Genomic DNA, 15752 nt, shown 5'->3' with positions numbered 1-15752 from the left:
CCGCGTGTGGGTTTCGAAAAGCCGAATCCAGCGGAATACACTGTTTATGAAATGATGATCGTTCCCGTTCATCCGACGAAAAGATCGTCAGACTCCCTCCAATGGATGACGCTCTTTAAAAATACATATAATTTTCATGACAGTAAACATATTTGCATATTGAAAGTCATGCCTGATGAGAAAGTAATTTCCAAACCGATCCTTACACCATGAGCCATCTTCCATACTAGTTCAGATCACGACTATAGATTTGTGCCAAAGTCCACGATCGATGAATTACATCGCCTCCAGGACGCCATTGAACATACACACCTGACCAACGTGCAAATCATATTCAACATTTTTATTATTTAAAAACTACCTGAGTTGGTGCACTTTTGTGAATAAATATAAAAAAAACCGGATCGTAAAGCTATGTTTCAAGGAACGTGAGATGATCGTGCAAAATGCGCTTTTGGAATTTGGAACACGATTGGCTCTATGGGGGGCGGGCGGGGGTATTGAAAGCCGTTCCTTTGCCGGGCACTTCAAAAGACACTTAAAGCGCCAACCATTTAACGCTCTTCGCAGTCTGCACGTCGTGGGCAAACATAATCCGTAATCCGTTAACAATTTTGAAGCTTTTCCTGTTGAACATGTGGTGCTGCGCTTATGATTAGTGGCACAGGTTGAAAATGTATCTCCTCTCTTAGCGCCACGTTCCACTCCTCTCTCTCTCTCTCTCTCTCGCTCTCTCTACCTTTCCCTCTCTCTCTCTCTTTCTCTCTCTTTTGACTGTCGTCAAAGACAAACTGTAGGTGCTTCTTGCGTTGCCTAATATCCTTGTGCCAATCACGAAAATGTGATGATATGGAGTAAATTTCAATTACGATTCGTAATGTCTCCTCTCTTAGTAGCGCGCCTTGTCGACTGGTAACTTAGCTTATCCTTCGTCTTACACTTACAAACCTAACCGATGCTGCTCGAGTGACCGTCTCTAGCGTTTACGTGTGGTAAAAGGGGCTTCCTCGTGAAGCTGTTTGCGCTTGCGCCCGGAACAGCGCCCCAGCGCCTGACCGATTCTATTGCCTATGGCGTCACAATTCCGGAAGCACAGGCGCTTCCCATTGCGCGGTGTTGCGGGGATATGTGGTTGCATCAAATCGTTCCGTCCGCGGTCTCTGTCGGTCCCCTACGGCACAAATACTGTCTTTAGTAGTAACTAGAGCGAAGGTAATGGGAGCGGATTCGCGAAACCGCCGCGTGAATACTGAAACGGGGAAAAGGGAGGCGGTCACCGCTGTTGTACAACCCTAAGCTTAAGTATCACCCTCTAACCCGCGGCCGGTGGCCGGTGGGGGCAGCATGAACACATTGAAAGATTGTTGCTCGTCTCTTCGATTTCCGTTTAAAACAGAGAGGGTGAGTGTCTTTTTCGTTTCCGGTTTTCCGCCAGAGCGGCGCGATCGCTCACAGGTAGCCGAAACGCACCATGTCCCGGCAGACGCCGGACATCCGCTTGATGTATGCCGGGTTGTAGAGCATGTCCTTCGCCAGCTTGTCGATGTCCACGAGCTCGGTGGTTTCGAGGGCCGCCGACACGTCCGGAAGGTCCTTCTCCACGCAGCACGTCGAGTGGAGCGTCATCAGTGCCATGCCTACGGAAGCAACAGTCGGTCGGAGTCAGACTCGCAGCCATTCGCACCAAGATGGCGATATCTTACCGAAGCCGAAGCGAGCGTACTTTCTCATGTGCATTTGCAGCCGCTCGAACGGGAACAGCTCGGTTCCGTCGATGGCGCACAGCTCTTCGATGCGGCGCACCAGCGCACTGTGGTATTTACGCAGCAGTTCCGGCAGCCGCTCGCGCAGCTCACTGTCGGTGCAGCAGAAGATGAAGTAGGACAGGTCGATCACGGGCGTGCCGCAGCGAGCCACCTGCCAGTCGAGGAACTTGAGCTCCTTCGGGCCGTTCTTCTGCAGGAGCCCACTGTCGAAGTTGTTGTTCAGGCCATCGTCGGCTCCATTCCGCTGCTGGGGCTGGGGAAAAAGGGCAGACGAATGGTTAGGCAGGCACAGGAAAGGCACGTGGCCCTTCCCCACGCTTACCACATTCCGGTAGAGAATGTTGCTGATCCAGCAGTCACCGTGACAGATGACCGTGTCGTCCCGGTTCTGCACGCAGTCCACCATCGCCTGCCCGTACTCGTCGCGGAACCGCGCCAACCGCTCGCCGACGGCCTCGTCCCCCGGCTCCGGGTTGCGCTGCAGCGTCTCGATGGCGTAGTCCACCTTGCGCTGCAGGAAGTCCACGAACGAGCCGTGCAGGGGCGGCACGAAGATCGTTTCGCGCAGCTGGCTGACGATCTGCGCGTAGTGCTCCGGTGCCTGCTGCTGCATCGCGAACGAGATGGCGTGGAACTCGGCCAGATGGGTCAGCACCAGCAGCACGTCCTCGTACGCCAGCGGCTCGGTGCGCGGGAAGTTCCGGTAGCCTTGCGCGACCAGATCGCGCTGCAGGATGAACTCGGTGCCCTCGCGGCACTCGGACACGATCACGCTCGGGTAGTGCAGGAAGCGTTTCACCGTGCGCAGACCGCGCGACTGCTGGAACCGCTCGAACCGCGGCAGCACCACGTCGAACACGTACTTTTCGCGCTGGAAGTGCTCGGAGCTGTTGTAGAGCGAGCGCCGCAGGCTGGTCGTTGGCGCTACCTTCGCGATCACACTGATCGCTTTCGGCAGCTCGTTCAGGATTAGCCTGCAAAGAAGGGAACCATTCACTGTCACCGCCATACGAATCCTTGTGGTGCTTCGAGCGTTCTGCTTCAGTCACGTCCATTGCAACATTGTCCGCGGATTGCTTTTCCTTGGGATAGGTCACTCCAGAGCAGAGCGAGAGAGTTTACAGTTTACAGGATTAAATTGAAAACACCGCCTCGGAACTCGGACAACAACAACCCTTGGCCAATCGCAAAACCCGGGCTGACCTGCCTGAGGGGTGCAAATTATGGCACTGCGGGGAGGGAGGGCAAAGTCAGCAAGTGTTAGGCAGAGCGGGTGACCACACTGCTGTGTGAAGTGGTGTGAAGCGTGAAAAAACAGTCCGCGGCCAAAGGTGACACATTCTGTTTACCACCAAGGAGGGGCCCCACTACTAATGCGACACAGTGGGGTTATGTTGGGGTTCCCTCCCATATTTTGCCCGCCACCACCCCCGCCCCCGCCTGCAGGCGGGTGGCGATGTTTTGCAAACACCACAACCGGAAGGGGCCGCCTGGTGCACGTGGTTTCGCACGAGGAGCACGGGCCTTTGTTTTTGTTTCCTCTCCCTCTAGCATACGGCCCTGGCTGCTCGGGCCAGGGCCTCCCTCTGGTGACTGATGATGGTGCTGATTATGCAACCTTTATTTGCTTCTTATTAGCGCGCTGGTTGAGCTTTAGGATTTTCTTGCTCTCGCGTGTGGCCATTTGGGGTGGCATTTAAAAACGGGCGGTGTGCGCGCTCGGTGTTTGCTTTACTTTTGTGTGTGGTCACCGTTTTCTGGCCGTTTTCGTGTTTTTCTGCTTCACCTCCCCCCCCGGGGAGCTCCGTGAGCTTCACGGAGACTCACCGGATTGTTTGTTTTGCTCACACGCGGGTTATTAGTTTTCGCGTCGCAGCGAAGAATGGATTTTCTTTGTGGCATCGATCGGTGACCACGTCCGATCGGCGAGCGAAAGCTCCTCCCGTATCACCGGTCAGATCACCGGGGCACGATATGTGCGAAGTGGCGGCAATCCGGAGACTACGTGCGCAAATGCGCGTATTATTGCACGTGCCAGCCCGAGCGCGAAAGAGAACCACGGAGAGCAAACAGAGTGAGAGAGAGAGCTGAGGATGACGATTGTGAAACGGTCACTTCAAAAGCGATGTTTTTGGTGGGGTGACACACAGTAGTAGGCCGTTTAACAATCAAAGTGCACCACGCGCGATACGTAATCGGGAGCGTGCATAATTTAACGCGCCGAATGGGCTGCAATTCAAACGGTTCCACCGGAGCAGCGAATGCTCGCCTCGCGTCGAATGTGGGCCTTAAATATTAAAAAGTTGTCCAAAAACCATACAGCGGCCACGATCGGTAAAATGAAACGGCGGGGAGAGGGAGAAAAAAAAAGAAAAGACGGTGAACGCATATTGGAAAGGATCTCCCTGTGTCGTCGGCGGAACAACCGCCCTGCAGAGGCCCGGCCAGCAGCCGTCGCAAGTGTGTTAAGCATCGCGCCTTCGATCGTGAGGTCAGTGATCTCACGTACACGCTCTGGCGCTGGCTGGCTGGCTGGTGAGCTAAAATTGCATCGCGCCCCGTCGCGACGTGGCGGCTGGGAAAGGGATACGACACGGCTCTCTAGAGTGGGGCCGTGATTTTCGGGGCTTCGGCAATGTGGCGTTCTTTCTTTTTCTTGAACCTCATTCCCCCCTCGCGGCCTCCACTCACTTCCGCCTCTGGCCGGTGAACCGATTTTTCTCCGGGAGCCCCAAAATTGTTCGTGGTCAGTTTCCAGATGGCGACACTCGCCGCACTCGGTTTGTTTTGTTTGTCCCGTGCCCGTGTGTCTCTCCCCGTATGGTGTCGATGGCGGATTTGGGCGGATGGCGGTTTAATTTCAGCATGTGCAACGTTCACGGTGCAGCGATCGGCTGCACGGCGGGATTGCCGATGTCGTCGATGCGCCCTTTCACCGACCTTCTCTCTGTGGCGAATGGTGGCACTTTGCACAAATCTGTGTTTTCTTGTCTGTTTTTTGGTGTACAATCATCGTTACAGCAACAAAAAAAAGGTCGAAAAACATGGAGACGATAACCTATTTTGTTGACGGTTTTTAAACGTCAATATGGCTCTGTGATTCCCGGGGACAAGAAAGCTCCTTGGCTTACAAACGCGCAATCAGACGTCATCGATAATGCTTCAAACCCTTCCTTCCAAACCTTCCAGCGCGCTGAGGAATCGCTAGCAGCGCGAGCTTTTTCGCTCGTTCGGAAAGCTCGCCAAACACCCGCGAGCCGCTTCGTCGACGACGGCGGACACGGGACGGAGCGGGACCGGCGAAAGAAATGTCGGTCAGAACCGGGGAAACTCTCTCTCAGAATTGTGCGTTTGCCCCACATAAAACGTGTTTCGTTTCTTTTTCTTTCCGACGCTTTTTTGTGTGCTCCCTTCTTCGTCGGTTCTTCCCCTACGACCGGTCCGGGTGTTATCAGCTGTTGGCTGCAGTCACCCCGTGACGTTTTTTTTTTCGGTCCTTTTCCGAACCAGTGGCCGCTAGCCAGTCCCGCCGGCCAGCCAGCCAGCCGACAATTACGATGCCTCCGTGAATGTGATGACAGCTTCGAAATGTGACACCATTACGCGCGCCACGGGTTCCGCGCCGTTCCGCGCCGCGGGGCCACCACAGCTCGAGCGCGCAACAACCAGAAACCGGGCAAACCAGAATAAAAACAGCAACAACAAACCGGCCCGGCCCGGCCCGACCCGGCCCACTGGACACTGCGTCATCTCTGCGCGCCGGAGCCCTGCGTCAGCCTTTTGATGAACTGCGCTGCTGCTGCGCTGTTATTATGTTTGTTTTGCGCTTCGGTCGGCCCGCGTGTGGCTTTTTCCCTTCGCTGCGATCGGATCACCAATCTACCACTCCGGCCGATGGGGCCGGCACTGTTTGAATGTTTTAATGTCGCATTCTCCTTCGTCGTCTTCTTTTTACTTCCACACGGACCCCGGCCAAGAGAGCGTGCTGATCGTTCACCCAGTTCGAGAATCCCGGCACTGACCTACACTAAGCGTGCTAAGGGGTGCGGTCGTCGTCGTCGCTGGCTGGCTGGCTGGCCGCCATTATTAAGGGTTACGGGGGGCCCAAAACGTGACGTGACACACTCTCCGCCGTCAAGTGGCGAACTTGAGGTGAAACTCGCCGCGAGACCCCCTGGCGGGGCGGGGCGGGGCGGGGCGGCGACCGCCTTCGATAAGAAAAGTCGATGATCAACGTTTGCGCGTGCCGGTTTTTTTTCCTTTCTTTCCTCCGCTCGAAAGCGGGTCATTGACCGCGCCGGGCGCTGGCCAAGAGGGTTCCCGCGGTCGCCGCGCCAGCGCACGAGTGGCGCGGCGCGGGTTCGAGAATGAGGTAAGATGAAACCCGCGCGTCTCGCGGGGCTCATTTTTGACAACGTAGGCACTTCGAATATCACCGTTACCGCGGAGCACGTCACCGACACTTTGGCGATAGTATTTCTCCGCGAGACGAACCTCGGAGCGAGAGAGAGAGAGAGAGAGGCGGGGAGAGAGCGCGAGTGACAGAAACGACGGTTTGGGGAATATAAAGCGGCGGCGGCGTGAGCGGAGTGCAATAAGAGAAAAAGCACCCACACATACGGGCGCAGTTTAAATAAACAAACCGATCGTTGAGAAACAGGAAACAGCATTACAGCGCGGCGGCGGCTGCCGCTGCCGCCGCTTTGGGGGGTGCCATCCGGTCGGCTTGTGGCGGGTTTTGTTGGGTGAAAGTAACACCCCGGCACCGGAAAAAGGATCGTCTGGCTCGCGTTTCGCAACAGCGCGGACCGTGGGCCACAGCCCAGTGGGAACGTTCGGTGAGAAAAGCAAACATCTGCATACTGAGGCGGATGGGGCCTAAAAAGCCGCCACCATTATGGCACCGGGCGCCGCCGCCGTCATCTTGAAGATCCGAAGGTCCTTCCACGCTCACACATCTGGAGCCGCTCCGCGGTCCAGCCCCCCGTCGATTGTTTTACTTTTCGTTGACCAAACAGCAGCACCACCGCGAGGGTGCGCGAGGGATCAGATTGCAGCATCCCGAGGCCCGATTACGAAAGTTCATCGGCACCACAATGAACGCGGCCCTTTCGCGGTCGATTGTTTGTTGCCAAAGCTCCGCAAAGCAAAAACACTCCAGCTGGACGCAGGAGTACCCGGGCTCCATCTTGCTCCATGAATCCCCCCGATGGACGTCGGGTGTCGTCCATTGGACGAATTTGACACACATTTATGCGGTCGCCCAAGACCCCTTCCCCCCTCCCGGGGGGTTGTTTGCACAACAAATGGCTGCCCGTTTCGCCCTTTTCGAAAACAACGGGCGCCCGGACCGGAAATGGTGCTTTGATGTTTCGTTACTGTGCCACCGAAAAACAGGGCCACCAGACAAACTGGGACACAGTGGGCGTTTCTTGGGTGAGAAGCGAACCAGCACCAGAAGGGAAAACTGTAGCAAACGACGGCGCCACGTTTTCCCATTGTTTCTCTCGCTTCCCGAGGCTCCCCTCGTCATCGACTTGAAGTCGGAGGCGCTATCAAGTTTTACGGATCTTCCAAAAACGAACGGAGGAACTTCTCGGACCGACCCGGAGTTGGGAGCATAAAACATCGAAACGGGCACAGTTTGGTGGTGGCGCAATCAGGTGGAAGATTTGGTTACTCAGCTATGCAAAACGCGTCGCCGGTGCTTCGAAACCATCCAGCTCCACGTACCACTACCCAGACCCCACCACCACCAGCAAAGAAGCGTACTAGTCGAGTGACACCAATACACGCGCGAAGCACGAAACAATAAACGATGCTGGCCAGACTGGTTGTGAGATGTTGGGGGGTTTTGTTTACGCGCGCGCGCCGAGGGAAGGCGCCCGTACAACAACCGCGCGCGATCTGCCACTGCCGCGTTCAACGACCTCTGGCGGCATTGAAAGCGAGATCGCGACGTAGTCGAATTAGGCAACGTAGCCGCCGAGGCGAGGCGAGGCGAAGGCACCACCACCGACCGAGAGTACCGACCGCCCGAGGTCCGTCGTAACCGCAGCCGATCTCGTGGCTCGTGCTGTGCGGTGTGTGGTAGGGCAGCCCGCTCCGCCCGGCCTCCGGCCCGGCTTAGAGAGTCGAGTCGGCCATTTGTCACCGAGTCACGAGTCACGAACGGGGAGTCACTAACCCACGCTCTGCTGGAGGGGCGGGGGGCAGAGGCACGGAACCGGTACCCCAGGAGAGGAGGTACTCCAGCCAAGAGTGCCAAACCAAAACACGGTAACCTTAATTCTGGTCTTTGACACCTAACGGTTGCGGTGCACACGGCGGCCACAGGCGTCAGGTGCGTCTTTCTCCTTGGAACTGGGTGCGCAGGGTGCATTGACACCGGCGAGGAGCACCGGAGCACTGGAGAACGGGTCACATCCCGGGTCTAAAATATGTTGCCAGGTTTAGTAAGACAATCGCGATAAGTGTAATGTTACCTACCCCCCATGTCTCCGGAGCAGCACCCCGGCCAGATCCGTGTGTAACGGCCATTCGGGTTTTTCCTTTTCCCCTCTCTCTCGCTGTCTGCGTGCGTCTCGAAAACCGTGAGAAAGAGGCCCCCAAAAAGGTGCGTGAATTTATCCGAACGTCGAGTGGCCTTTTATAAATTACGCAACCAACCAACCGGCAGGAGCGGGGAGGGTGCTGGCTGCTCACGCACGGACCGGACGGCGTTCGCTGCGGTCTTCGGGGGAGAAATTTAAATGCGATCAGCATTTGAGGCAGACCCCCTAAAGCAGGCGGTGGGCGCAGGGTAAGCCTCGGATTTGGCGTCCCTGCCCTGGGCCACTTCACACCCTCTTCAAGCCATATCACAGTAGCAGCGGCTCGTGGTCCGGAATGGATGGCAACCGGCCTTAGCAACATTTTGGGCAGCAAAACGGGGGACGATCGGCAACTGCTTCGTCCGTTTGCTGAAGAGCGTCATTCGTTCGTTGTGTTCTTGGATCGTCCATTACTGGCTCAGACAAAACTTTATCGAACGAACGTCGCAGGACGAACATATCGGCCACAAGTAATAATGTAGAACTCAAGTCGCCCGTATAAACGCGTTTAGACAGGTGGCAGCGTCGCCCGTGAAACGTAGCAACCTTAGCTCAGTTTAGTGCACAAATCAGCTCAGCTAAGTGGCCTGAAGAACATACCGAATGGGAAGCCGCTTTCGCTGCGACATAATCAATTCGATAGGTTTAATCCCTGGAAGAACACTCTTCCTTTTTTGCAGTGTTTCCGTATACTTGTTTTGTTTATGTTTTGCCTTCTCGTTAATGATAGGTACGTTCGACTCTATCATTTCAGGTTGTTTACGACGAAGTGTACCACTGAATCCACTATCAGTTCTAAGCCATCCCTCTGTGTGGCTGGTAAAATCGGCGATGATAAAAAAGGAGTTGCTGCTGAGGAGCTGATGATGGTCAATCCTCCATCGCACGGCGCACGGCCAATAAAACCTAGCCAACCGGCAACCGGTTCCGGCGTCATTATATTTTGCCGTAGAATGGCCAGACGGCGTCATTTTCGTCCGGCCGCACCATTGGACGGTAGAAGACCGACGTTACCCCGCAGGTATATATGGGGAAACGTAAAACAACAAACATCAAATTCCGCACCCATAACCTAGAACGACGCCTAGAACGTGGGACCGCCTGTGTTGGTGCGGCACCGCACGAGGCGTCGAATAAAGCTTCCCGGAATGTGTCGGCGCCCGTGTGTGCGAGTGTGTGCACAAAATTCTTCGAATTCCTCACGCCGCCACGGCTTCTAACACCCGACACCGACCCCCGGAGCAGGAGGCGATCACACCGAGAGCGAAAGCGAAGGTCAGTATTTGCACACCGATGGCGTCCGGCGTCCCGATAGCGGGCCCCGGAGCCCCACATAGCCCCCCGTCCATGGTGCCTGAGAGCCGGGTGCGAACAGAACGTGAAACGACAGAACATTAAAGAACACGGACCTAGAACCGTGTTAGGGAGAAGAAACACATAAACACGCACACAAATACAACCGGCGGCGGCGGAGGCGAGCAAACCGCAAGCCCGGAATTAGAGAGAAGGTGGCTCGCGTGTGGGGCGGGGTGCGGGGCAAGAAAAAGCTCTTGCCGCGCGGCGCTTCAGCCCCAGTCCCTGCCTCTTCGCCTGCTGCCGGCGGGAGGAAGAGTTGAATGGAACGAAAGGGAAACCGAAAACTGGTTTCGCGCGTCCGAAACGTCCGTCGGACTGGGCCAGGGGAGGGACCACCCTGCACGGGGCACGGGTGTGCGGGGCAGAAGAGCGGTGATGTTTGGCGTATTTTTCCGTGGGGTCGCCCTGAGGGGCCGACCCCTTTGCGTCCTCCGGTCCTCCGTAGAGCGACGCGGCATCGGGTTTGCAAATTACGTCGTACGGGGTTTGGCGTGACTTCTTTTCGCAACTCCACGCCACCGGACATCCCGCCGCGGGGTGCGGATGAAGCATGGTTAGAATCTTCTTTCCAAAGGCCCGCCGATGCTGCTGACGAGTGAATGAAAAATATACGCGCCAACGTGGCCACATGGAGTGGGGATTTTGTTTTGACACTTGCAGTGGAAGAAACCCGCCCGACGAGCCAGAACGTTCTCGAACCCACTGCGACCGGTGCTACTTCATTAGGTGTAGCAAGGTGGTGCTTCCTTTCTGGCGGGGACATTGAACATTCCAAAGTTTCATGTTTTGACGTCTGTTAATGACTTTCCACAGTCATCTGTTTTGTGATTTTATTTTGACGTTGTATTTTTAGCGGAAGATATTTATGGCGCATCTTGTCACCCTTGGATCCCAGCAGGCGTGGAGCTTTTTGGTTCAACAGCGAACTGCCGGCAAATGATGACCGTACAGATGACACTTTGAATACGATCGTAGTAATCTGTAAGTGCGGCCCGTTAGACGATGGCAGAGTCTTCAAACTGTGCTATATAATAAAATCGAATCGCGGTGTTCGTCTGAGCTGCGAAAGTGCGGTTCTAATTACACGTCAAATCGTACATCGAATAGATAACCGAAGGTGAGCAATAATTTAGCCATTACCTTAATTTGCTTTTAAAATTTTCTACCAACTTTTTAGATCTTTACCGATGTTCGACTCTTCGAACAACACGCTCAAATCCGTTAGCATACCCGTTTGGGTGTAATTCATCTTCGAAGCTGAACGTTGGGCGAATGAAGCACCTGAGCGTCGGCTTAACCGGGACCTTCACAAATATTCCACCAATATTCCAATATATATATGGTATACATCGTCGTCGGTTGTCCTGTCCGTGGTCACCACAATCGACGCTACTTGGACGCCCAGCACGCCCGCCGAACACTCCCAACACACAACAATGCGCACACTTGGGACGCGTAAATTTGGACGCGGCTTAGAACAAAACAAAACGGAGCCCCCCGAAGCGTTCTCGGCGGGGGCCACCAACCATTAGCCTCAATTGACGTTGTTGCCTGGCCGGTGGTTGTTTTGGGCGACGGCGGAGGCGGCGGCGGCCGGATGCTGTGTCTCATGCGTGGCACGGGCGAAAAAGAAGAAGACGAAAAACACTCGAAACTAGTTCAAAGTCATCCGTCAGCGACAGTGCTGGCCGCGGGACGGGTCCGAAACTGGGTCAATCGAACTCTTCCAGCGCTCCGGCCGGCCCTCGGCTTCCCCCCACCGGCACACACCCACAATGGATGGCCTGTCACCTCGTAGACAATGGCTATTTTAGCTCGTGCGCGCGCGCGCGCGCATAGATCATGTTGCGCTGATTATCTACATCCGGGCACCGGGCACTGGGAGGCCACCGGGTAAGGCACTGGGAGGCCCCTCGCGAATCTACGGCCCACTGTGCGCCTCCATCGGCGCGTGTGACAATTGGTCGGCGCGCGTTCTGAGAAGGTGGCGGTCGGCGACGGCGTGGCCGGCCCCACTTGGCGACCTTGGCGATCTTGCGGGGCGATCCCAGTACGCCGGCACTTCAACCGTACCAACGGCACCTAGAACGTGGCCAGCAGAACACACGCCCGCGCAGCCCCTATCTTATCGCAGGTGTGGTCCGGCTGGAGGAGGTTGAGTGATGGCGATAAGGCAACGATAGACACACCTCTGCCCAGCCTTATCTACCGGATGCCAATGCCGGGATGCACTAACTGCGACACACGCGCACCGAGAGAGACACTTGCAGTCGCCCCAAAAAGGCGCCCCGAACGTACTTACCCTTCAACGTCCGTGAGCAGCCCTGCGTCGTCGGCGTGCTCGTCGGCGGCGCCATCCACGTCACCGTGGCCGTGTCCGTTCGCCGTGCGCCGCCCGTGATGCAGACCGACGCCGTTGATGCACACGTCCAGGGCGTCATTGTTGTTGTTGTTGTTGTTCTCGAAGTCCTCGATGTCGCGGCGGCCGGGCGAGATGACGACGCGGAAGACGTCGCCGGAGTAGCTGTCGCCGTTGCGCGAACCACTCGACACGGTCAGGCGCGGCTCCCGGATGCCCGTCTTCGCGACGAACGTGTGGATCGCGTCCAGCACGTGGATCGGCGGGCTGATCACGCTCATCGCGGACACCGCCCACTGTCAGCCCTGCGTCCTGCGTGTGGTGGTCGCAAGTGGTCTCCCGACTCGGCTCGGCTGCTCGTCGGTGTCGGTGTCGGTGCGGCTCCGCTCCACACTGCTCGGCGGCCTCGTCTCGTCACTACTGGACCGGACTTTTCCCAACCACAACGACCGCGACGACGACGACGGCAACGGTAAACTGCGACGCAAACACTGATCGGCATGGGCGGCGGTGGCGGCTGCGGCAGTCGGTGGCTCTCGGATTCCCTCGTCGGACCAGCGAGCGAGCGCGAGCTTTTTGGCGCGCGCGCACGATCTCCGCACGCACGCACACGCACGCACACACACGCTCGCACGCACGCACGCACGCGAACCACGCACTGCTGGACACGCGCTGGGCTGAGCTGGAGGAGGCTTACGGAGATGATGGACCGCGGTGCTGCTGGTGACGACTGCTGCTGCTGCGGCGGCGGCGGTACTGTGAACGAGCGCAGAGAGGAAGAAGACGGCTTGCCAATCCGGCGCAACCCGCGAAACTCGACTGACTGATGCCGCTCGGGCGCAACGCCACGATATTAATACGCGAAACGGCTTCGGACGGCGACGACGGCGACGAGCGTCTTCGGGTCCGTGTGCGCGCGCGAGCCAACCCTTTTCGGGCTCTCTCGGGGGTCGGGCGCGCGCCAGAGCGAGACGGAGCCGGCCCGAGCGCAAAGCTCGGCGCAGTGCGAGCAGGACACCGGGCGCGAGCGCGCCATCTCGGTCTCGCTCTCTCAAGGAGAACTAACGGACTGACCGGACCGCTGGGGCGCGCGCGCGCGCGCATAACGGCGAGTGTTCGGCGTGGCGAGCTCTGCCGAAAAGGGTTACGCACCGCGCGACCGAAAGCTCCGGCCCCCGCTGTATGTGTGAGTGCCGGTCACACGCGCGCATGGCCGGCGTACCGTACCGGACATCCTTTTGCGCGCGCTAGGTCTTCTCCGCTCATTGTTTTCTTCTTTCTGCCAAGCTTTCGATTGCGTAGTGCGACCCCATCAGCAGCTCCGGGAGTGACAGAGCACGACGCACGTGTCCGGAGGGCGGGTGGGGGTGAGCAACAGGAACCAGGGTGGTGGGTGTCGGTGGGGCTTTACGCCGCCAACCTCTCAAGTCTGTCGACGTTTTTGTTGGACGCCGCCGCCAAAACTGGGAGCCGCCAGGCCGATGCACGTTTTTATGATTTTATGTGTGGGCCACAGGCCCGGGTTGGGTTCCCCGGGGGAGGGCGGTTTCGGGATTTTATGGTTCCGGAGATGCATTTTTTGTCATTTTCGGTCTCCGGTGCTCCGGGGTGCTCTGCTCGGGTTTATGGTACTACCGGTGACCCCCCGTCGGCGAACCGAGGGCGCAGCGTGCAATAATGTGGCGCATGTTGGCCTTCGGGCCGGTTGTATAATCGTGCGCGCATGTCTCTCTGTGGTGTGGTTACTTTTTTTTTTAAATATTCATTTTTTGCCGCCTGCGGTTGGTGCCAAAATTTATTGCGGAATTCTGGAGCCGAACCGGAGCTCGGGCGCGTTGCGCTCCTCGGTGTGTTTCAGTTTTCCTGTCCCGTTTTATGGACGTGAAGTGTTGACCCCTACTACCACCACCACCACCGCCTACCACCGCGGGGTGAAGCAGTTTGAAGGGCACGTACGTGAGGTCTCGTCTTGGGTCGGGACATTCGTGGGTCCAGCGAGTGGACGGCGGCCAGCTGGGCGGCAGTGACACCCCGAAAAAGGCGTGGAGGGCACAGGCAGGCGGGCAGGCGGGCAGGGTGCTAGTCCTGGGGCCACCAAACCGAGCCGCCACCCAGCGCGCTGGAGATCGCCAGATCGTTCTTTGTTTTGTGCGTCGCCTTTTTCTTTTCTTTCGGGTTTATTACGGGCTTAACGCTTGGCTGAGGGGCCGTTTTAAGGACATAACGGTACACCCGCGGCGGCGCAAGACGGTCTACGATTTTTTTCCGAGGGCACGAGGGCCGGCGACCCAACGCACGCCCGCTTTGCGTGCCCTCGCGCAACGTACGTTCGCACGTACGCTTAAAGGCCATTAAAAAAAGGTTGTTCCAATTGTTGGCTGGCTGGCTGGCTGGCTGGAGGACGGCTTTGGGGTGGCGAAGAACAAGACGCCGCCCAAGACGCGAGATAACCGATCCAACCGCCATCGGAACGAATGCCGCCGTACCACCGGGTAATGGGAACGGCCAGCCATCTTCACCCGACCGGCGGCGGCGGTGGCGGAGCTCTTGACAAGCTTTTTGGGGGAAAAGCGGGCACCCTCGCTAACGTCTCTTCGCCCCCGGCTACGTGCGTGCGCCTTTCTTTTCCCGTTTTTTTTTCTTCCTTTCCTCGAGGTTTCGAGTTTCGTGACAATCAGGAGAGTTTCTAGGATTTTCGCAACAACCGGTTTGCGCGACAGGCGGTGGCGGCGGCGGCCGTCTAAGGCGTCTTTAGTTTTGCATTCCTTGCCCAACCGCGCACACACGCGCACGGGCGCACGCATAGACAGCTGCGCACACGCGGGACAGGCGCGTTACGCATATTTACTAGGGGGCGGCGGTTACGGTCGTTTTTCGTGGGATGACCGCCGGAGACGGCCCGAACCGGAATTCAAGCCACTTTGGATGGCACCATTTTTTTTTCGGGGCGTTGGAGCGAGTGAGAGAGCGAGAATAGAAGAAGTTGGGAACCGCAAAAAAACCGGAGCCAAAGGTGACCATTAATAAGCTGTCAAGTGCCAGCAGCAGCGGATGAAACCTGAAGGCACCCACCCGCAAGGCGGAGGCTGCACCTGAGCCGCGCGACCACCACCATCACCGCCACCGGTGACCTTGAACAAATGCAGGAATTTAGCCGCGGACCACTCTAACGCCGCGCGCGCGATCGCCGCGACCGACAGAGACGGACACGGCCGAGAGAGGCTAACGAATTCCGGTGGCCGCGACTGCTGCAGCTGAAGAGCGCGCTGCGATCTGCTGCCGCTGCTTCTGATGGTGGTGGTGGTGGTGGTGGTTGTGCCGGTTTCTTCCACACGCCGTTCGTACGCGAGTCTGGGTTCGAGTTTTTTTTTCGCGATCCTCCTTCACCCCTGCTTCGTGGCGGCGGTGGCGGCGTTGCGTGAGACTGCCCGACTGCCCCAGTCCGCGACCGGGCGGCCAGCCCGAGTGACCGAGTGAGGTGGCTCGAGCACGCCGGCGGAGAAGGCGGCAGCGTCGGGGGTGCCTTAGCCCAGCCACCCAATGGCCGCGTCATCAGCCACGTCCGTCTTCGCCGGTTCTCGCGCCGGCCTCGCGTGGCCCTTAGCGGCAGCGGTCAACGTGGCGGCCGATCTGGCCGATAATATGATAATACGCCGGTGACCGGTGTGTGTGGGTGCC

General features: G+C 57.5%; 1 protein-coding gene across 1 annotated transcript; it reads right to left on the bottom strand.

Moving 5' to 3' along the window:
* Window positions 1-375: 375 nt before the first annotated feature.
* On the bottom strand, window positions 376-12397 carry LOC131209373 (uncharacterized). The gene is made up of 4 exons (XM_058202429.1): window positions 12018-12397; window positions 2089-2740; window positions 1704-2019; window positions 376-1637 (listed from the first exon to the last, which is right to left on the bottom strand). Exons 1-4 carry the CDS (start codon window positions 12353-12355, stop codon window positions 1450-1452), a joined length of 1494 nt encoding a protein of 497 aa, XP_058058412.1. The 5' UTR covers window positions 12356-12397; the 3' UTR covers window positions 376-1449.
* Between the last annotated feature and the right edge of the window lie 3355 nt (window positions 12398-15752).

This window comes from Anopheles bellator, chromosome 2 (genome assembly GCF_943735745.2).
Source record: "Anopheles bellator chromosome 2, idAnoBellAS_SP24_06.2, whole genome shotgun sequence".
NCBI classification, from domain to species: domain Eukaryota; kingdom Metazoa; phylum Arthropoda; class Insecta; order Diptera; family Culicidae; genus Anopheles; species Anopheles bellator.
The sequence above is the reverse complement of the archived record's forward strand: the minus strand, read 5'-3'. Positions and strand labels throughout refer to the sequence as shown.

What these genes read in the sequence shown, in the direction of transcription:
- LOC131209373 (XM_058202429.1), bottom strand. Translation starts at nt 12,355, where the DNA reads ATGAGCGTGATCAGCCCGCCGATCCACGTGCTGGACGCGATCCACACG. An exon ending in CTGCTCACGGACGTTGAAGG is followed by an intron (nt 2,741 to 12,017) that starts GTAAGTACGTTC and finishes CCTTCTTTGCAG; the next exon opens with GCTAATCCTGAACGAGCTGC. An exon ending in ACATTCTCTACCGGAATGTG is followed by an intron (nt 2,020 to 2,088) that starts GTAAGCGTGGGG and finishes CTTTTTCCCCAG; the next exon opens with CCCCAGCAGCGGAATGGAGC.